The following is a 23,081-nucleotide window of genomic DNA, read 5'->3' as shown; positions in this document are numbered from 1 at the left end:
TTTGAGCACTACATCATTCCTATGGTGTACATGCAAACCCTAAAGCTTTGGATCTAGTTTGTCTAATGAACATGCAATAATCATCCAAAGCCATAAACCCTAGATCTAACATGTGATATTCGATATTAACATAAGAATAGGGTTTAGATCTTACCTTTGATTGTTATGTAGTAATAACAATCTATTCCTTCTTGTAATTGGCTTCTGAAAGCTTAGTGTCACAAGTGTCACACCTCTAATGGCTCACAAACACCAAGAGCAAGAGGATGACTTACGAGAAGAGAAGAAGGCACCAAAATTTGTCCAAGAACCTTAAGGAACACTTCACCACGTTTTTGGTTCCCTAGGGGTCCTTATATATGTGAGGCTGTTAGGGTTTTGAACTGGGAAACCCTAATCTGACTGTTTAGGCCCTAAGCAGCCCATGGACTCCCTTTAGAACACCCCTTGGACGAATTCCTTATGGGCTTCCCATTGAATTCGTCCAACCTATGTTCCAAGGTGATCAATAGCCCAATTGCAACTATCTTATAATTACAATATCAGTCCCCCAAGTTTAATTAAAGTCTTTTAGGCACAAAATTAATTTCTTAATTATTTCTTGACTAATATTAATTAAACAATATGATTTCTCCTTTAATATATTATTCATATAATATATTAATAAGTCATAATTATTCTCTTTTTCCATAAATCATCCTATCAAGTTGCTTTGGTGAATGCAACCCAAAAGGACCATGCTCGCAATCGGGTCAAGTACATACCAAAATAGTTATGGGCTTAGACACTAATCCAACAGGAACATCATCTTCATTAGGAAATCTTGTTCCATGAGATTTAGGAAGATCATAGTTGTCTGAACCAGACATTTTCAATGGGATAAATTCAAGTTAGTTGATTTAAAGTCCTTAATATAACACCCAATATGAAATATTAAGGCTAGGACCCAACACCGTATTTTATAACTTAGAAGAGGGATGTCGTAATACAAGCTATAAAATATTTGAAGGTAGGTGAATGACGATTCACCAATTTCCACCATGAAAAACGAAATGGGAATTAGGTTTTAATTGGTTTTGAAACTCCTAGATCGTTTGAGATTCACTGAACTTTTCAATGACATGTTTCAATCTCGATTGTGCCCTCTCAAGTTTTATGACTGGGATGTCGAGGATCACAAAACAAGGTGTGAATAACCATGGAAATATACTTGGTACCCTTAATATTTATCACTTAATCGATGTGCCGGTTAACCACACGCGCTCCACCGATCCTATGATAAACATTAAGTTACCCTTTGCCTACCTTGTTAAATCCAAGTTAGCGTGTCGGTTAACCACACGCGCTCCACTAACGACTTAAGCAAGGTGCAAAGTGTAATTTCATGGGTTAGCACCAAATTCACATTTTCCTAAGTAACTAAGATTGGGAATTTATAAGTGTTTAGTTACTTAGTATTTATCATTATACTTTTAATGAAGGGAGAATTATAGTCCTTGTCCTACCCGTTCGGCTAACAACCCTCCACCAGTCAAGGAAGCGGTGGGTGAGAGTGGACACCCATTAAACTGCCATTTTATAGGCAATAACCTTATACCTCCCTTATAGACCGGCTTCGTGAATGAGGCCTACTAATGGTAAGACTGACTTTGTTCTTATACATATATATATTATTAACTTATAATACTATAAAGTATAAGGGTTGAATTTTAACTTTTAAAACTCTGGGGTTTGGAATTAAAGTGTGTGTGAGACTATTACAAATTCCAAAACTTGAGGGCAAGTTTTGAACTATTCAAAAACTTTTGGATTTTCATAACTTATGAGTTTAATTAAAGTTTTAAAAACTTTAATGAAGAGACTCTTGAACATCCATAACTTGAGGACAAGTTATGGAGTCCATAAAACTATTTATGAGAAAAGACTCTTCGATTATGTAACCTATGGCTTTTTAATGGATCTTTAAAAGAAATGACTTTTGATAATCCATAACTTGAGGACAAATTATGGACTCCATTAAAACACATTTAGATCAAGAATTAACTAACAAGAATTTTCAAACAATTCCTATGATCTACCAAAACTCATAAGTGTATGAACAATCATATCAACAATTTCAAGAATTACATAAACACATATAAAAATTGAAATTTTGATAATAACCTTGAAATTGGTTTACCATAATCATTACCACATCAAAAATAGGTTTATAAGTTCAAAAACAGCTTAGGGTAATGATTGTAGTCTGATTTCAGCCAAAAACATCAAAAATCTGCAAACTGGAAGGCCAACTCGTCGAGTTCTATAAGGAATTCGTCGAGTTTTTGGCCAGAACTCGTCGAGTTTTCAGTCTGGGCAGATTCTTGGTTTTGAAAAATAAGTTGCATCAAGTATAATTGAAAACAAACCTGGCTCTGATACCACTGATGGGTTTTTTGAGCATTCTAACACTCCTATGGTGTACATGCAACCCTATAAACCTTGGATCTATGTTTTCTCTATTATACATGCAAATATTCAATATTCCAAGGTTTCATCCTAACTAGCATAATAAGAAGTAACTATACTACAAGAATCTAGTAGAATGACATACCTTTTTATGGAGCTTGAAGTCTTGAACCTTTAAGAGCCTAGTGCCTCAAGTGTTGCACCTCAAATGGTTCACACAACACCAAGAACCCTTGGAATAACTAGAGAATAAGGATACTTAGGTTCACACTCACGAAATCGGTTTGCCATCTTTGTGTACCTACACTAGTGCTTAGCACTCAACCCCATTTCATGAACCATAGCCCTCTTTATATAGTATATATATATATATATATATATATATATATATATATATATATATATATAAGAGTCCATATATAATTAGCTCCTTTTTGATCACTAGATTAATTCTAAATTAATTCTTGATCAATACTAATTAAATAATATGATTTCATATTAATATATTAGAACTTATAATATATTAATATAAATCATAAGTATCTTTTTTCTCATTTTGTTTATCCAATTGTTCTGATGCCATGCAACCCAAATGGACCATGCCAAATCGGGTCAAGTACATACCAATTATAGTTATGGACTTAGACACTAATCCAACAATATTACCCATCCTTTGGCAAGCATCACACTCTCTAACATAAGTGGCATCATCCTTGAAGATTGTAGGCCAATAGAACCCCACATCAAACACTTTCTTAGCAGTGAACTGTACCCCATGATGTCCTCCTGCCGGTCCATTGTGGCAATGCTCTAGTATGTCTCATATTTCCTTGCCAAAAACGCATCTTCTTATGATCCCATCCGGACAACTCCTAAAATGATAAGGCTTATCCCAGAAATAATATTTGATTTCTGGAAAGAGCTTCTTTTTCTGCTGGTGAGTGAGCCCTTTTGGAAGAAAATCTCCTGCCAGGAAGTTTGAAATATTGGCATACCATGGTTCTTCCCCCATTATCACCATCAAATACTCTTCCGGGAAGCTATCTTCAATGCCCATGTTGTCCATCTCGTCCCTTATTTGATTTTCTAATCTAGAAAGATGGTCAGCAACTACATTTTCCATCCCTTTCTTTTCCTTGATCTCGATATCAAATTCTTGGAGTAGCAGCACCCATCGGATCAACCTTGGATTTGCATCATGCTTAGCAAACAAATACTTAATAGCAGAGTGGTCAGTAAAAATAGTATTTTTGGACAAAATTAGGTAGGGACGGAATTTGTCAAAGGCATACACTACGGCTAATAATTCTTTTTCAGTTGTGGTGTAGTTTTCTTGGGGCGGATTTAGGGTCTTGCTTGCATAGTAAATGGGTTGAAAGTGCTTGTCAACCCTTTGGACAAGTACAACTCCTAAGGCAAAGTCGCTCGCATCGCACATTATCTCAAATGGTAAGTTCCAATTCGGGGCGATAATGATCGGGGCATTAGTTAATTTTTCTTTCAAATTTTCAAAAGAAGCTAAACATGAAATGCCCGCTTTGGACACTTTATGGCCTAATACAATGCCCTCCTTCACCATGAAATGACACTTTTCCCAATTAAGAACTAAACTGGTCATTTCACACCTAGCAAGCATCAAGTCAAGGTTAGGAAGACAATCATTAAAAGAAGAGCAAAAAACAGAGAAGTCATCCATAAATACTTCCATAAATTTCTCCACTATATCGTGGAATATCGCCGTCATGCATCTTTGAAAAGTCTCTGACGCATTGCATAACCCATAAGGCATGCGTCGATATGCAAATTTTCCACTTGGGCAAGTGAAAGTAGTTTTTTTTGGATTAGTGTCTAAGCCCGTAACTATATTTGGTATGTACTTGACCCGGTGGTGCATGGTCCTTTTGGGTTGCCTTCACCAAAGCAACTTGATAGGATGATTTATGGAGAAAGAGGATTAATTATGATTTATTAATATATTATATGAATAATATATTAAAGGAGAAATCATATTGTTTAATTAATATTAGTCAAGAATTAATAAAGAATTGATTTTGTGACTAAAAGGAATTAATTAAATAATGGGGACTAAAACTGTCAAATGTATGATAGTTGAATTTGGGCTGGGAAACCCTAAGGAATAAGAGTGGACGAAATCTTGGAGGCTTGGGCATCTAATTTCGTCCAAAGGGGCCTTATTCCAGAAGGTTCCTTGGACTGCTTAAGGCCTAAGCTATCCATTAGGGTTTTGGACTGAAAACCTAGCTGCACAAATATATAAGGACCCCTAGGGCAAAGGAAAATCGGCTAGACTTGATTCTAAGGAACCCTAGAGCCGATTTTTCCTCTCTTCCCTCTCTCTCATACTTCATTCTCTTACTTGTGGTGTTTGTAAGCCATTAGAGGAGTGACACTTGTGACTCTAAGCTCCAAAGAAAGAAGATTGAAGAGATTCAAGCCATTCTACAAGAGGTAATCATCTAGATCTTCTCTTATGTGATAATTTCGAAATGTGTATGCTAGATTAGGGTTCTTGAGCCTTGTATGAATTACATGTACAATAGAGAAACCTAGATCCAAGCATTAGGGTTTGCATGAGCACACATGATGTTCTTTTGTATAAAACCCATCAGTGGTATCAGAGCCTTGATTGGTTTCTGTTGTATTTGATGTTTACATGTTCATCCATTGCTTGAAAAATTGATTTCTGTCCTCTGCACGACTGAACTCGGTAAGTCACTTGCTGGACTCGGCAAGTCAGCCCAACTCGGCAAGTCCAGACAGTGACTCGGCGAGTCCGGGAGTCAGACAGAGGGAAAATTGGGATTTTTGCTAATTTTGCTGAAGGATAATTACCAAAAACGTTTTTCATCAATAAAATCCGAATTTTATCAATATTTGGTGATTATCCTTACCAAAATAGAAGATAACTGTCAAAATTAAGATAATTACTTGTTTTATAATATAAATATTAATTATTTGTACTTTTGTTTTGAATTATCTAGTAAGAAATTGAATTAGGTTAAATTTAGATAATTACCAATTATTTGATTAATTTTAATTATTTGTAATTTGATCTTGATAGTTTTGTAAAGTTTCAAAACTTGCCCTCAAGTTTTGGAATTTAAATTTTTGAGTAAAAGTTTAACTTTGAAGTATTTAAATTCTAAACCCTAATGATTTGAAATGTTTCAAAACTTGCCCTCAAGTTTTGGAATTTAAATTTTAATTAAAAGTTTAATTTTAAAATGTTAAATTCTAAAACCCTAATTTTTGAAAAAGTTCAAATTGCACCCTTATGGTTTTATTAAATTAATTAAGTGTATAATTAAAAGAGAGTTAATAAATCCATAATGATATGGTTTACATTTAATCAAATTAAAAGTGCAATTTGTAAAATTAGACCACATAGTATTTTAAAAGTGTAAAATACACCCTTATACTATATATAAAATTAAAAGTCTAATATTATATATGTATAACTTAAATGTCAGTGTTACCGTTAGTAGGCCTCATTCACGAAGCTGGTCTATAAGTGGTGTTTAAGGAAGCGGCCTGTAAAATGACCGCCATTGGGTATCCACTCTTACCCACCGCAGTCCTGACTAGTGGAGGGGCGTTAGCCGAACGGGTAGGACAAGGTAAACCCTTTCCATTAAAAGTATAATGAATTATAAAGTAACTAAATGTTTTAAAAAATTCCCAAATCTTAGTTACTTTGGGCAAAAAGTGAATTTGTTGCAATTCCATGAAATTACACTTTGTGTCCTTGCTAAGACGTTAGTGGAGCGTGTGTGGTTAACCGGCACACTAAATGGATTCTGAGAAAAGGTAGCAAAGGGTGAATCGATATTTTTCATAGTTTGGTGGAGCGTGTGTGGTTAACCGACACATCGAATAGGTGACTGTAACATTGGGGGCACCATGCAAGTTTGCATGGTTATTCACACCCTGTTTTGTGATCCTCGGCATCCCAGTTGCAAATCGAGGGGCATATCGAGATTTAAACATGCCATTGAAAAGTTTAATGAATCTCAAAGGATCTAGGAGTTTTCAATACATTTAAAACTTGATCTTTTTTTTTCGTTTTTCATGGTGGAAAATTAGTGAATCGTTAGTCACTTACCTTCAAATGTTATACAATTTGGGTTACGACATCCCTCTCCCAAGTTGTAGAGTATTGTGTTGGGTCCTAGCCTTAATATCTCATTTGGGTGTTTTATTAAGGACTCAATCAATCAATCATCTAAATTGAATTTTTCTCTCATTTTGTAGATGTCAAAGTATGACAACTATGGTCTTCCCGAATTCCGTGGAACAAGCTTTCCACATGAAGATGATATTCCACGATTCGATCGAGGAACACGAGATCATGATTCACTTCCTCCACCTCCTCCTATTGTTCTCCCTAACCTACAAGTTTAAAGGCTTGAAAAGTTCAAGCTCACTCAAGCTCTTTTGGCAAGTAAACATGAAGAAGGAAAATCAGTGTGTGCACACGTCTTAGAGATGAAGTCACACATTGATAGGTTAAGAATGTTGGGAGTCGTTGTCTGTGAGAAGCTGGCTATTGACTGGGTTCTTCAGTCACTTCCTGACTCATATAGTGAGTTCGTAAGAGAGTACTATATGATGGACCACGACGTGACCCTCATCGACCCCGCCTATTTGCTTGTTGCTGCTGAATCAGCAATGATTTGGCGCACTAGAGAAGCAAAGTTGATTGGTGGATCTGCCTTCCAAACCTCTATGGAGATAGACAATGACAACGAAAGGCATGCCATGGTCGAAAAGTTTGATCATAAGAGAAAGGCAAAGTCTGAAGTAGTTCCGTGTGCTGTTCCAAAAGAGTCAATTTGCTTTTATTGCCAAGAGAAGGGGCATTGGAGACGAAGCTGCCCTGTCTACCTGAGAGATCTAAGAGATGGGAGAGTCAAGACGTTTGGCTCTGCTTCAGGTAAAATCCATTAACTAACTCTATAAGTTCATATTTTTGATTCTTGATACATTATGTGATAAGATTACACTTTTGATGTTTTGTAGAATCGAAGAAAAGAAAGGAAGCTTAAAGAAAGAAGCGTGTTGAATCTGATCATGAAGAAATGGATTTCGATCGCATGGATTCGAAGGTTAGATTTTGTGAGCTGCTACTTTAGAGTTAGGACAGATTGCTAAGAAATGTAATAGCATAGTTTTTCAATTGAGTTGTGTTGTAAGGACAAATTTTTCCGCAATAAAATAAATTTTGATTTTGTTTTATTTATTTATCCTTGCAATGACATGTATGAAAAAATTGATGTTTGTGTAATTCTATTATTAGCAATGTTGAAATGGATGTGATTCTTAGTCATGTTATTTATGGTAGTGTCATAATTTTCTAAGTAAGGAAAGATTCCCATCGCCCAAATTTCAATTGGAAAGAAACTTGGAATCATAGAACTTGTATTGTATGATGTATGGAAATCTTGGTACTTAAGTAATTAAGACTAATTCCTTGTTCACATAAGTATGTAAGTCAAGTGAAGGACTAAAGGAACTAGTACACAATGTTGTGCACTAGTAAAGTCCACCATAAATAATAATAACATTATTCGTCATGATTTACTAAAGGTCCAATAAATGTGGTTATACTTACAAGATTAAGTGTAATTCTGAATCATTGAAAAATTTCAATGAATGGCAGAACGAATAAGTAGAATCAATGAAGGCAGAAAGATAAAAAGTTTCTCAAATCTAAGAAGAATGGAGAGTACTTTTGTATCGTGTTTTATGATCGTCTTGGTAATTATAGGAACCATATTACAATTCATCCTCTAAGGACACCTTAGTGCACTAGTTTGGCTAAGAAGAGGAATGGAGAATTGTTGTAATGGTTAAGTCAATAAGATGTATCATACTTCGTTCCAAAATCAAGTCTCTCCAAGATTGTGACTTGAGTTACATAATCTTAAGTAGGAATGTTCTTACACTTGCATATTTTGGTAAGTTGTGATGTCTTGAATAAGACAAATACCAACTAGTACCGAATTGCGTGTAGGTTTTGTCTTGATATAGACACACACTAACTCTTGGATATTTGTTTTTGTCAAGAAATGTTTCTTGATAAGAGAATCTAATATGTCAAGAGGTCAGTGGGAGTATAAAGATCTTGAAAAGTTTCAAGAACAAATCAAGAAGTAAACCTATTAAACACTAGCACACGACTTGAGGATTGTAACCTATCGTGTTGACGTATTCTTGTTTCTATGCCAATCCAGTTGAGTTGATTATGCATATGAGTTCTACAAGTTCTCAATAGACTGCATAAGGCAAGCACCCTGTTTGATGAAAGTACATTAACTGGCATAGGTGAGCTGCTAAATAACTTGGAAGCAATGGTGGGACCCTTGATGGCAAAGAATCAAGTATGAACAAGTTCTGTCCATAATAGTTTGGATTTGTCACAAACATTATCTTATGATTATGGTTATGACAAATTCACATGGATAGGAATACATGCACCATAAAATCTAAGTGTCATAAGGTTTCTCTCCTTCATGAAAATGATTGTGAGGAAACGCTTTCACTAAGATAGATTTTAAGGAGATAGTGATTATGTAAATTGCATTCTCAAATTCGATTATGATTACGACATCCCTCTTCATAGTTCGAATTGTGAGATTTAGCAATTGATCTGAACATTTAGGACTTAGTAATATAAGTTCTAAATTAGTTTAGACACACATGTGAGCTGTCTAAGGAAAGGTGTGTGAGTTTGAGAAGCTTAGATAAAGGCTTATCAAAGCACATACACTTCGGGTATAGGATCGATTGCATATGCTGTAATATTCGACCGTTCTAAAATTTTCCAAATGCCTAGGGCATTTAGAGGGAAAAAGGGAATAGAACCGGATTTGACTAAAATATTGAAACAACTGTCAAGGACAATCTAAGGTTCGCCAATGATTGGTCACTTGTGGACAGTTGGAAGTATAGTCATGGATGGACCATATTGACATTATTATGAATAGATAAGATTCTATTTAAAATGAGTTGTCATATGGCAAATATGGAAATGTTTCCTCATTGGGAGTTGGACGATATGTCTGGATTAGAAACTTCTATGCAAGAAGGATGTTCAAAGGAATGTACTTTGAATGTGAGACTTCATGACTATGGAATTGTCTTGTAACAATCTCCAATAGAGCACTTTGTAATTTCATTGGCAAAGTCTTGGTGTCTTTGGCGCTATGATATTACGAAAGGACCGTTGCATAAAATGTTAGAATCTAACATATTCTATAAGTGGCAAGAATTTGGTATTCTCACACTTGTGGTAAGGATTGGGAATTATGAAATGAGTGTTATTCAATTATACTATTTCACAAAGTAAGGACCATAGGTAAACATAATGTGCATACTAAGAGCATGGGACAATTATTGTCATAATTCAAGTAAGAAGTTGATTACCCGAAACAACAAATAATAAGTAATCAATATGATAATTAAATAAAAGTGTTTTATTTATACTCAAAGGTTTGAGGCCATATAGTATTAGTATTATTCTTGTGTTTCACTTTGAATGTTTTCACTTCCCGAATAATAAGATTATTCAAACCCTCCACAGTCGCTCATACTTTGGAAGTAGGTATGAAAGAAGACTGTCATGAATCCATCTGTAGATTGCCTAAAGTGTTTAGACATAGCACAAGTTTGATGCAGAGTTCATGAGTGCTGCTATAAGATTAGAGTAATGGATTAAACCCATGCTCACTTGGATCGCTTCATGGATTTTATCATGAGTGATTGGTGAGACGATAATATCTTATATTCTTGAAACCGAGATGTGTGAGCTGTATCTTGCGAGTCGGTTACACATTGATTATATGTAAACGCACCAGTAACTTGATGTTATAAAACGTATTGTTGTGTGTGATTCGGTGAGTGAGTACAAGCGAGCATTGAGTCGAATTTTATCCGTTCCTTTTACCCAAAGTGGGATAAAAGTGACATCTGTGGGCCCCTCGATGATTTAGTGATGACACCCTAAGCGCTTGGCCAAGCCGGGGCTAAGTTGATGTGTTCAATTGTAGTCTGTTGTCAGTCGTCATAAATCGGAAATCGGGAAACAACACGTGAACAGAGAATATGATTAAAATCCATGTCTCAGTTCATACGATAGCTAGAATGGAGGAATATATGATCCCTTATCTAAAGGACAAGTTACTGATAAGATCAGAGTTCGACAGCGTGTTTGAGAGCTACGATTGCTGATCGGATTGTACTTACATTATAGTTACTAGACTTATCCAAGTGGGAGACTGTTGGATTAGTGTCTAAGCCCATAACTATATTTGGTATGTACTTGACCCGGTGGTGCATGGTCCTTTTGGGTTGCCTTCACCAAAGCAACTTGATAGGATGATTTATGGAGAAAGAGGATTAATTATGATTTATTAATATATTATATGAATAATATATTAAAGGAGAAATCATATTGTTTAATTAATATTAGTCAAGAATTAATAAAGAATTGATTTTGTCACTAAAAGGAATTAATTAAATAAAGAGGACTAAAACTGTCAAATGTATGATAGTTGAATTTGGGCTGGGAAAACCTAAGGAATAATGGTGGACGAAATCATGGAGGCTTGGGCATCCAATTTCGTCCAAAGGGGCCTTATTCCAGAAGGTTCCTTGGACTGCTTAAGGCCTAAGCTATCTATTAGGGTTTTGGACTGAAACCCTAGCAGCACAAATATATAAGGACCCCTAGGGCAAAGGAAAATCGGCTAGACTTGATTCTAAGGAACCCTAGAGCCGATTTTGCCTCTCTTCCCTCTCTCTCATACTTCATTCTCTTGCTTGTGGTGTTTGTAAGCCATTAGAGGAGTGACACTTGTGACTCTAAGCTCCAAAGAAAGAAGATTGAAGAGATTCAAGCCGTTCTACAAGATGTAATCATCTAGATCTGCTCTTCTGTGATAATATCGAAATGCATATGCTAGATCAGGGTTCTTGAGCCTTGTATGAATTACATGTACAATAGAGAAACCTAGATCCAAGCATTAGGGTTTGCATGAGCACATAGGATGTTCTTTTGTATAAAACCCATCAGTCTTCTGTTAATCAATTGGGTCAATAGGAATTTAGAAGTAACCTGAAAACCCATCTAAGAAACAATAATAGCTATGGCCCGATAATCTCTCAAGCATTTGATCAATAAAAGGAAGAGGGAAGTGGTCTTTGCAAGTGACATCGTTTAGCTTTCGGTAATCAATGCACACCCGCCAACCGGTTACCGTTCGTGTCGGTATGAGCTCGTTCTTCTCGTTTGCTACAACTGTCATCCCTCCTTTCTTTGGAACTAGTTAGACGGGACTAACCCAAGGAGTATCGGAAATTTAATATATAATTCCGACATCTAAGAGCTTGACAACCTATTTCTTGACCACTTCTTGCATGTTCGGGTTTAGACGCCTTTGATGTTGCACTACCGGCTTTGCACCTTCTTCAAGATTTATCTTATAAGAGCAATAAGAAGGACTTATTCCTTTTATATCGGTAATTTTCCATGCGATGGCATTCTTCCGTTTCTTTAAAATTTTCACTAATTCGTCTTTTTTGGTTCGGGTAAGGTCGGAAGCGATAATAACAGGTTTTTGTTCACCTTCTTCGAGAAATGCGTATTCTAAATGTGCACGGAGAGTTTCCAGCTCTAATTTCATGTTTTGTACACTGAACACGTCGAGTCCAGAGAGGGAACTCGTCGAGTTCAGGCCAATTTTTCCGTCTGATCGCGATTCTTCACACAGACTGGTCGAGTTAGTGTCTTCAACTCATCGAGTCGCCTTTTCAGCACTTCCGATTAGTTCTTTGTATTTAGATTCTTCAAGCAGTCTTTCTATCTCCTTCAGGTCTCTTTCAGCATAAAAGTCATTTTCAAAGGCCATGGGTGATTCGCGTGACTTATCTTCTTTCCATTCTTCCATTAATTCGTCCAAAATGTCTACCGAGAAGGCCGTGTCGTCACTATACTTAGCATGTTTCATGGCTCGATCAACTCCAAAAATAACCGATTCTTCTCCCACCCGAAGGGTAAGTTTGGACTCTCTTACGCCCACTATGGCACTTGCGGTGTTTAGGAAAGGTCGTCCAAGAATGATTGGCACTTGATGGTCTTCTTCCATATCTAACACTATGAAATCCGCGGGAAATATGAATTTATCAACTTTCACCAATAAGTCCTCGCATATCCCCGTTGGAAATGTCACCGTCTTGTTCGCTATATGAATTGCCATACGAATTGGTATGGCATAAGGTTAACACTCGCCCCCGAATCAGCCAATGCATAACTAGTAGCTAAGTTCCCGAATTGGCATGGCAAAGTCAACATCCCCGGGTCACCCATCTTCTTTGGCAATTTGTTCAACATTGCGGCTGAACAATTTTCATTGAGGACCACCTTGGATACCTCCTCCATCTTCTTTCTATTTGTGAGTAATTCCTTTAAGAACTTGTCATACTTAGGCATTTGTGCAACCGCCTCGATGAAGGGAATGTTAATTTGAAGAGCTTTGATGTGCTCCAGGAACTTTTGATAGTCTTCATTCTGCTTCTCTTGTCTTGCTCGGCCTGGAAATGGCAATGGAGGTTGATACGATTTTAAAGGAGGGTCATTTTTCTGTTCAGACCGTGGACTCGTCAATTTCTTCTCTTCGACTCGTCGAGTCGCATCGGGTTTTTGTGATTTCGGGTTTTCTGCCTCTTCCTCTTGCACCTATTTTGGATCTTCATTTTGGATCGGGGTCAGAGGAGTAATTATTTTTCCATTCCTAGTCGTCACTATGTTGATTTGGGCGCCTCTCGGATTTTTCTCGGTATTACTTGGAAGTCCATCCGGTGCTCTTTCGTTGATTTGTAGTGCAAGTTGGCCTAACTGTTTTTCAATGTTAAGGATGGAGGCTTGCTGATTTCTCATCAATGCTTGTTGTTCCCGTCTCGCCGCATCGGTGTCGTTGTGTCTTTTCTCGGATGCGGCTACAAATTGCTTTAGCATATCTTCAAGATCCATTTTCTTTTCTTGCACCAGCTCCTCCTTTTGATAGAAACCTCTTGTCTTCACCCTACATTTCTCCTCCTTTTCCTTCTTGTATTCATCGTATGGTAGCCACTCCTTTTTCAGTTATTTCCAATCCTCATCATATCTATCGCCACTAGAGTAACACACTTGCACTTTCCGGTTTCGATGCTCGTCAAGGTCACAATCTTTAGTAAGGTGAGGCCCACTATAATTTTCACATCCTACCCGGATGGAATGGATGGATTGATCCTGATGGGTTTTGAGCATTCTAACACTTCCTAAGTGTACATGCAACCCTAATAACCTTGGATCTATGTTTGTCTAATTATCATGCAAAGTTGAATTCCAAGGTTATATTCCTACCTAGCATACATGGGGAACAAATTTTAACTTGCATGAAAGATAGAATAACTTACCTTGTTGTTGCTTATGATCCTTGAAACTTTGTGAGCCTAGCACCCCAAGCGTGATGCCTCAAATGCTTCACACAACACCAAATGCTTTTGGAATGACTTTAGAGAGAATACACACTTCTAAAATCGGCCTAGCCCTCTTGTTTCTTATGTGTAGCCAATTTTGGTGGAGAATGGGTTTCTTATATAGTGTTGACACATCTAGGGTTACACCATGTAAACCCTAATGTGTCATGACTCTTCATTTCCATGACCCATGGGTTTGTAACTCCCATGGAGCATCCATGGAGCATCCTATGGGTGGAACCCAACTTGATAATCCATGGAGCCTCTTAGCCCACTATATAAGATATGGAAGATTTACATAATCTACCCATATATTTAATTAGTTATCTTTTGATCACTTAATTAATTCTAAATTAATTCTTGATCAAACTAATTAAATAATATTATTAATATATTAGAACTTATAATATATTAATAAACCATAAGTGTTATTTCTCTCATTTTAGTTTATCCAATTGCATGGTGCCATGCAACCCAAATGGACCATGCCGGGTCGGGTCAACTACATACCAGAAATAGTTATGGACTTAGACACCTTATCCAACAGTCTCCCACTTGGATAAGTCTAATAACTATAACTGCAATACTTCAGGAACCGATCGGCAATCGTAGCTCTTTCAAGGTCTCTCGGAACTGAGAAGATGATGATACGCCATTTAAGATAAGTGATCATATAATCCTCTGTTCTAGATATCAGCCGGACAAATACATGGAATAATGTCTTACTTATTGTCCAGCAGTTTGTTTCCCGATTTCCGATTTGTTTGACAAAGAACTTAATTGAACACATCAACTTAGTTCTGACCGGGCCCGGTACATAGGTGAAAACAAAATCATTGAGGGGCCCAGATATCAGCTTCTAATCCAAGAAGGAACAGATAAACTTCGACTCATATGTTTGTTCTACCACTCATTGAATTATACACAAAAGCACGTTTTATAACATCAAGTTACCAATGCGTTAACGTACAATCAATGCATAACCAACTCATAAGTAACAAATCATATCTCTAGGTTTGAAGACTTATATGATATTACCGTCTCACGGTCACTCGAGATAAATTCCATGAAGTGATTCCAGTGAGCGTGGGTTGAGTCCAATGCTCAGAACTTATGAGCACTCATGAGTGTTGTAGCCATGTCCAACAACTTAGACCTCTGCAACCAATCATGACAGTCTTGATTCATACCTACTTCCGACATATGACTGACTGTGGAGGTTCGAATAATATGATATACCAAACATAATTATTCTGGAAGTCAAAACATGCAAAAGAAATATAGTAAACGATCGACAAGAGATAGCAACACTTTACTCATAAATAAAACACCTTTTATTCATCATCTAATGTCAATTACACTTTACAAATTTCAAGGTTATCTAACTACTAAATCTAATATCATCCTTCAGCCCTATGCTCCGAGCATGCTGGAGATGCTTAACCCGAGTCAGTCCCTTCGTGAGGGGATCTGCTGCATTCTCATCCGATGATACCCTATTTGCCACGAGGGGTCCTTCTTCTATTCGATGTCTGATGAAATGGTATTTTCTGTCGATGTGTCTGGATCACCCGTGATCCCTTGGTTCCTTGGCTAAGGCAACTACACTTTCACTATCACAGAAAATTTCCATTGGCTCTTTAATAGCTGATACAACTCCAAGGTCTCCAATGAAGTTCTTCAGCCATATCGCCTCCTTTGCTGCCTCGCTAGCTGCTATATACTCTGATTCGCAAGTTAAATCAGCCACTGTCTCTTGCTTGGAACTCTTCCAAGAAATTGCTCCTCCATTTAAGGTAAAGACCCAGCCTGACTCAGAGCGGAAATTATCCCTATCAGTCTGAAAGCTAGCATCACTATACCCTACAACTCTCAAGTCTTCACTCCCACCGAGGGTAAGGACCCAGTCCTTAGTCCTCCGTAGGTACTTGAGGATATTCTTTACCGCAGTCCAGTGTGCCTTGCCAGGGTTCCCCTGATACCCGCTAACCATGCTCAAAGCAAAGGCTACATCAGGTCGAGTACATGTCATAGCATATATGATCGATCCTACAGCCGAAGCATAAGGTATTCGACTCATTTCTGCTATCTCAGCCTCAGTACTAGGGCTTTGTGTCTTACTCAATCTGGCATTACTCTGGATGGGTAACTCTCCTTTCTTGGAGTCCTGCATGCCGAATCTCTTCAACACCTTATCCAAGTAAGTACTCTGACTAAGTCCAATTAGTCTTTTACTCCGGTCTCTCAAGATCCTTATCCCTAGAATATAGGCAGCTTCTCCTAGGTCCTTCATAGAGAAACACTTCCCAAGCCAGGACTTAACTTCCTGCAGAGTTGGGATGTCATTTCCTATGAGTAGTATGTCATCCACATACAATATCAAAAAGCTAACTATACTCCCACTAGCCTTGACATATACACAAGATTCATCTTCACTCCTAGAAAAGCCAAATTCCTTGACTTTCTCATCAAAGCAAAGATTCCATCTGCGAGGTGCTTGCTTTAACCCATAAATGGATTTCTCAAGCTTACACACTCAATTAGGGTACTCTGTGTTGACAAAACCCTCTGGCTGACTCATGTAAACATCCTCAGCCAAATTTCCATTAAGGAAAGCGGTTTTGACATCCATTTGCCATATTTCATAGTCATGAAATGCGGCTATGGCTAACAGAACCCTAATAGACTTAATCTTGGCCACTAGAGAAAAGGTCTCATCATAATCAACTCCCGGAGTTTGTGAGAAACCCTTTGCAACCAGTCGTGCCTTATAAGTGTGTACATTACCATCCATGTCGGTCTTCTTCTTGAAATTCCATTTGCACCCTATAGTCTTACGACCTGGTACATTCTCAACCAAGTTCCAAACTTGATTGTCATACATGGACTGTATCTCGCTGTCCATTGCCTCTTTCCACTTGGCTGACTCAGGGCCTGCCATGGCTTCCGCGTAACTATTAGGTTCATCCAGACCTATCAGTGTCTCATCACTGATAAGTGTATCACCTTCCGCAGTAATATGGAATCCATAGTAATGCTCAGGTGCATTCCTAACCCTTGTGGAACGCCTCAGAGGTACAGACTTGTCAATTGGCTCAATAGGAGTTTCCTCCTCAAGTTGAGTGCTAAGGTTTGAAGTTCCTTCACCACTTGACTCTTGAATTTCTTCAAGGTCAACTTGCCTCCCACTGTCTCCTTGGCTTATGAACTCTCTCTCTCTCGAAAGAAAGCCCTCCTAGCTACAAAGACCACATTCTCACTAGGTCTGTAGAAGAGGTAACCAAAGGATTTCTGTGGGTAGCCGATTAAAATACACCTCTCACTTCGAGGTTCGAGCTTATCATGAGTCTCGCGTCTCACGAAAGCCTTGCAACCCCAAATCTTAATGTGGTCTAGTTTGGGTACTTTACCAGTCCACATCTCATGAGGAGTTTTGGCAACTTTCTTTGTGGGAACTAGATTAAGGATATGGGCGGCAGTCTCTAAGGCATACCCCCAAAATGAGATTGGTAGCGAAGCTCGACTCATCATGGAACGAACCATATCCAACAAGGTTCGATTACGCCTCTCAGCTACACCATTAAACTGCGGTGTCCTGGGAGGTGTCAATTGTGAGACAATCCCACATTCCCTAAGATAGTCGAGGAACGCTGAACTAAGATACTCACCACCTCGATCGGATCGAAGCATCTTAATGTTCCTGCCCAATTGATTCTCGACTTCCTGTTTAAACTCTTTAAACCTCTCAGAAGTCTCTGACTTATGCTTGATTAAGTAGACATATCCATATCTACTGTAATCATCAGTAAAAGTCAAATAATAACGATTAGCATCCCTTGTGGCATGTTTGAAGGGCCCACACACATCCGTCTGTATAAGATACAACAAACCTTCACCCCTCTCACAAGAACTTGTGAAGGGTGACTTTGTCATTTTTCCAAGTAAGCATGATTCGCAACTATCATCTGACTTTAGGTCAAATGACTCCAATACTCCATCCTTTTGGAGTTGGCCTATGCGTTTCTTGCTTATATGTCCAAGACGACAATGCCATAATGATGCTTTATCCAAGTTATTATCAATAACAGAATCAATACACAATACATTATTTCCTAAGTTATCAACCACAGATACAGTTTCATACACGCCATCACAAGGTAATGCTTTAAAATAAAGAACATTATTAAAGAAAGCATTAATCGAACCAACTTCATTATCAAATGAAAAGGTGAAACCTTGTTTATACAATGCATAAAAGGAAATAATGTTTCTTGCCATTTCTGGCGAATAACAACACTTATTCAAATCTAAACTAAACCCACTACTTAGCAATAAAGTATAAACTCTAATCTTGGTGACAGGTAAAGCTTTCCTATTCCCCATGATTAAGTTTATTCTTCCATGCTCCACATTCTCACTTCTTCTTAGTCCCTGCAAATCAGAACAGATATGAATATCACAACCGATATCAAGGACCCAAGAGTTAGAATGGGGTGAGTTATTATATAAGATAGTGTAAATACCTGCATGGTTGGGTTTAACTTTCCCATCCTTCACATCTTGCTGGTATTTTGGGCAGTTCCGCTTCCAATGTGACTTTTCATTGCAATAGAAGCATTCAGCCTCTTTTGGGTCAGAAGAAGGAGTGACGAAACCTTTCTTGGTTCCACTTGAAGAAGAGCCATCAAGGGTCCTAGCCTTGGTACCCTTCGAAGAGCTCTTCCTCTTCTTCCCTCTACCTTTCCCGATTGCCAAAATCGGGGCGGAGTTTGGAGTAGGAGTGTTAACAACCGACTTACCCTTAAGACCTGTTTCTGCGGTCTTGAGGAGTCCCTAAAGTTTGCTGAGTGTGACCTCTTCCTTATTCATGTGATATGTCATGCGGAATTGATCATAGCACGATGGTAAGGAGTGCAAAATGATATCTATTGCAAGCTCCTCAGGGAAGTTCACATTAAGCTTCAGCAACCGATCCACATACCTTTGCATTTTCTGCATGTGGCTCGTGACTGATTCCTCGTCCTTCATCATGGTTGTTATGATAGAGCATATGATTTCATACCTCTCTTGTCGTGCACTTTGATGGTATCTTTCCATCAGATCTTGGTGCATTTCAAAAGGGTAGAAGTCCTCATAGGACTTTTGGAGTTCCGCTGTCATGGTGGCCAACATGATGCATGCCACTTTTGTAGCATCCCTTTCATGTGCCCGGAAGTCAGCGATCTCCTGGGGAGTTGCAGTGGTCTCATCAATCTCCTTAAGCTTCTTGTCAAGGACATATTCTTTGTCCTCGTAGCGGGTAATCATCCTGATGTTTCTGATCCATTCATTGAAGTTGGATCCATCAAAAGTGACTTTCCCACACAAGTTCATAAGGGTAAAGGAGCCATTAGGATTAGAGCCAGAAGCAGCATTGTTTGAAGACATCTGAAAGAAGAGAACAAGATTAGTTTAGATATTAAGAGAGTCCTTAATAAAACACCCAAATGTAATATTAAGGCTAGAATCCAATCACAATATATTATAACATAGAAGAGGTATGCCGTAATCCAAGCTATAACATATTTGAAAGGTAGGTGAATGACGATTCACCAATTTCCACCATGAAAAACAAAATATAAATATTAGGTTTTTAATTGGTTCTTAGAAATTCCTAGATTCTTTTGAGATTCAATGAAATTTTCAAAGGCATGTTTCAATCTCGAGTGTGCCCTCCAAGTTTTGTGACTGGGATACCGAGGATCACAAAACGAGGTGTGAAGTAACCATGCAATTCACTTGGTACCCTCAAGGTTTATCACTCAATCGATGTGCCGGTAAACCACACACGATCCACCGATGCTATGGTAAACCTTAAGTCACCCTTTACCTACCTTGTTAAGTCCAAGTTAGTGTGCCGGTTAACCACACACGCTCCACCAACGACTTAAACAAAGTGTAAAGTGTAATTTCATGGATTAGCACCTTATTCACATTTTCCTAAAGTAACTAAGATTGGGAATTTAATAAAAGCATTTAGTTACTTTATAATATTCATCATACTTTTAATGAGAATTTATAAGTCCTTGTCTTACCCGTTCGGCTAACGACCCTCCACCGATCAAGGAAGCGGTGGGTGAGAGTGGACACCCATTAAGTTGCCATTTTATAGGCAACAACCTTATACCCCCCTTATAGACCGGCTTCGTGAATGAGGCGTACTAGCGGTAAGACGACTTGACGTTATACATATATATATTAGTAACTTATAATATTATAAAGTATAAGGGTTGAATTTTAACTTTTAAAATTCTAAGGGTTGAAACTAAAGTTTTAATCAAGACTTTACATGTTCCAAAACTTGAGGGCAAGTTTTGTAAACTTCCAAAACTTTTCATTTCTTATAACTTATGAATTAATTGAGTAATAAAAATGAAGACTCTTCATTTTTATAACTCTTGTGTTCTTTTAATGGCTTTAATAAAAGTGAGACTTTTGGTTTTCCATAACTTGAGGACAAGTTATGGACTCCATTAAAACACATTATGATCATGAATTAAACTACCATGAAGGTTACAAACAATTCCTATGATCATCTAATCTTCATAAGTTCAAGAACATGAATATGAACACTTTCAAGAATAAAAAATTACACTTAAAAAAACTTGTAATTTTAATAATTGCCATTGTAAATGGATTAGCATAAACATTACACCATCTAAAACAATCTTTAAAACATCAAAACAGTTTAGGGTAATGTTTCTAGTCCATTTCCAGCAACAAATGTGCAAACTTTCATACGAGCAGAAAACAGAAAAACGATTTTTTTTCAAGCTGTTTGCACAAAAAAAAAACAACAACAACAAACGAACCTGGCTCTGATACCACTGATGGGTTTTGAGCATTCTAACACTTCCTAAGTGTACATGTAACCCTAATAACCTTGGATCTATGTTTGTCTAATTATCATGCAAAGTTGAATTCCAAGGTTATATTCCTATCTAGCATACATGGGGAACAAATTTTAACTTGCATGAAAGATAGAATAACTTACCTTGCTGTTGCTTATGATCCTTGAAACTTTGTGAGCCTAGCACCCCAAGTGTGATGCCTCAAATGCTTCACACAACACCAAATGCTTTTGGAATGACTTTAGAGAGAATACACACTTCTAAAATCGGCCTAGCCCTCTTGTTTCTTATGTGTAGCTAATTTTGGTGGAGAATGGGTTTCTTATATAGTGTTGACACATCTAGGGTTACACCATGTAAACCCTAATGTGTCATGACTCTTCATTTCCATGACCCATGGGTTTGTAACTCCCATGGAGCATCCATGGAGCATCCTATGGGTGGAACCCAACTTGATAATCCATGGAGCCTCTTAGCCCACTATATAAGATATGGAAGATTTACATAATCTACCCATATATTTAATTAGTTATCTTTTGATCACTTAATTAATTCTAAATTAATTCTTGATCAAACTAATTAAATAATATTATTAATATATTAGAACTTATAATATATTAATAAACCATAAGTGTTATTTCTCTCATTTTAGTTTATCCAATTGCATGGTGCCATGCAACCCAAATGGACCATGTCGGGTCGGGTCAAGTACATACCAGAAATAGTTATGGACTTAGACACCTTATCGAACAGATCCATCTTTGTCATTCTTCGGTCCATACTCTCCAATTTAGCCATCACCGCAGCCATATTATCGAAAACCGAGTTCACCGCCCCTCGATTCGAGTCATTCCTTGGGTTATGATATTCTCTAGAGTGCTTAGAGAATTCTTCAATTAGCTCCTTAATGACCGCGGGTGCTTTCTTCGTGAGTGGTCCTTGGGAGTCAATGAGCTTCCTAGTTGTCATGTTCACTCCATCATAGAAGATGGAGACTTCTTGCAAAATAGTAAGATCATTGTGGGGGCAATTCCTCAACAACCCCTTGTACCTTTCCCACGCCTCATAAAGTGACTCGCCTACTTGTTGCTCAAAGTTTGCAATGGCTTTCTTCAATTTTTCTATTTTTGAGGGAGGGAAAAATTGATCAATAAATTCTTCATGCATTTTAGTCCATGTAGTTATGGATCCTGGAGGGAGTGATTTTAGCCAATATTTTGCGACTCCGTTAAATGTGACTGGTAGCATACGAAGCAAAACGGTCTCGCGAGGCACATTTGGGATATTGAAGTACTCGACTATGTCGTTGACCTTATCGATATGCTTGTATGTGTCTTCGTGATCTTTCCCGTAGAATGGGATGTCCTTGAGTTGGACGAGTATGTGACCTTTCATCTCAAAGTTGGCAGTTGCTGGAATCGGGGCTTGCACGATTCCTGGGCCGGTATCATCACGCATCCTTCTTTTCCATTCGCCAATGGGTATGTCTAAGATGTCTCCCATGGTGTTATTGGGTTCGCTCTATTGCTCACTTTCTTCTTCAAATTCTGTCTCGTACTCGGTATCCTCCTTCTTAGGGTCTTCGTCCTTCAGTGATGTGCTGGATTCTCCCACTTGCTTTCCCTTTTTCTTGCTAAAAACGGACTTGAGATGCTTAAATGGTGACTTCTTTAGGGTTGCAGATTCTCCTACGGTTTTTTCCTTGTTCTTCCTAAGAGCTTATTCCGGGTTTTCAAGTGGTGGGATCAAAGGTGCGTTTGATCCACATGTCATAAACTCCCTGAAATAAGACAGAAAAACATGTGTAAAAAGAACAAAACGAAGGAAAAATGAAACTGAAAAACGCGATGGACTCGTCGAGTTCAGTCGACTGGACTCGACGAGTTCAACGCTAAAACTGAAAAAAAAACCTAAAATTCTAAATCTAAAATAGAAAAACTAGTAACTTTGTATGAAATAAATTCCACACAAAGGATCGATAATACTAGCAATTAAAGTAACTATTAGAACTGTTCCCCGGCAACGGCGCCAAAAACTTGATGTGTGTGAAATGCACTAGTTTTAATCCTACTAACACAAATTAAACACACGAAAGGCAGTGTACCTATCAATTAGCAATATAGTTCAAGAAAGTAAGGTATCGAACAAATGGAACGGAAACAATTAAACTAACTACTAGAATTATCTTAAATAAAAACAAGTAAT

At 37.8% G+C, this 23,081-nt stretch overlaps 1 protein-coding gene and 1 non-coding gene across 2 annotated transcripts; one reads left to right on the top strand and one right to left on the bottom strand.

The window, feature by feature from the left end:
- Positions 1 to 12,709: 12,709 nt before the first annotated feature.
- On the bottom strand, positions 12,710 to 22,379 carry LOC145163634 (uncharacterized). The gene is made up of 3 exons (XM_079082448.1): positions 21,789 to 22,379; positions 13,312 to 13,600; positions 12,710 to 13,059 (listed from the first exon to the last, which is right to left on the bottom strand). Exons 1-3 carry the CDS (start codon positions 22,377 to 22,379, stop codon positions 12,710 to 12,712), a joined length of 1,230 nt encoding a protein of 409 aa, XP_078938574.1.
- Positions 21,889 to 21,995, top strand: LOC145168097 (small nucleolar RNA R71). Its single transcript, XR_013741685.1, has one exon. It is a non-coding gene; the product is annotated as a small nucleolar RNA R71 (small nucleolar RNA).
- Positions 22,380 to 23,081: the final 702 nt, after the last annotated feature.

This window comes from Lactuca virosa, chromosome 3, assembly GCF_052849685.1.
Source record: "Lactuca virosa cultivar CGN04683 chromosome 3, Lactuca_virosa_CGN04683_v6, whole genome shotgun sequence".
Lineage (NCBI taxonomy): Eukaryota > Viridiplantae > Streptophyta > Magnoliopsida > Asterales > Asteraceae > Lactuca > Lactuca virosa.
Note: the sequence above shows the minus strand (reverse complement) of the source record. Positions and strands in the feature narration are given on the sequence as shown.

Excerpts from the sequence above, each read along its gene's own strand:
- LOC145163634 (XM_079082448.1), bottom strand. The coding sequence starts at position 22,379 with ATGGGAGACATCTTAGACATACCCATTGGCGAATGGAAAAGAAGGATG. Across the intron at positions 13,601-21,788 it reads TCACGAAGAAAGCACCCGCG|GAGTGGCTACCATACGATGA; the intron begins GTCATTAAGGAG and ends TAACTGAAAAAG. Across the intron at positions 13,060-13,311 it reads AGCACCGGATGGACTTCCAA|GCCGAGCAAGACAAGAGAAG; the intron begins GTAATACCGAGA and ends TGCCATTTCCAG.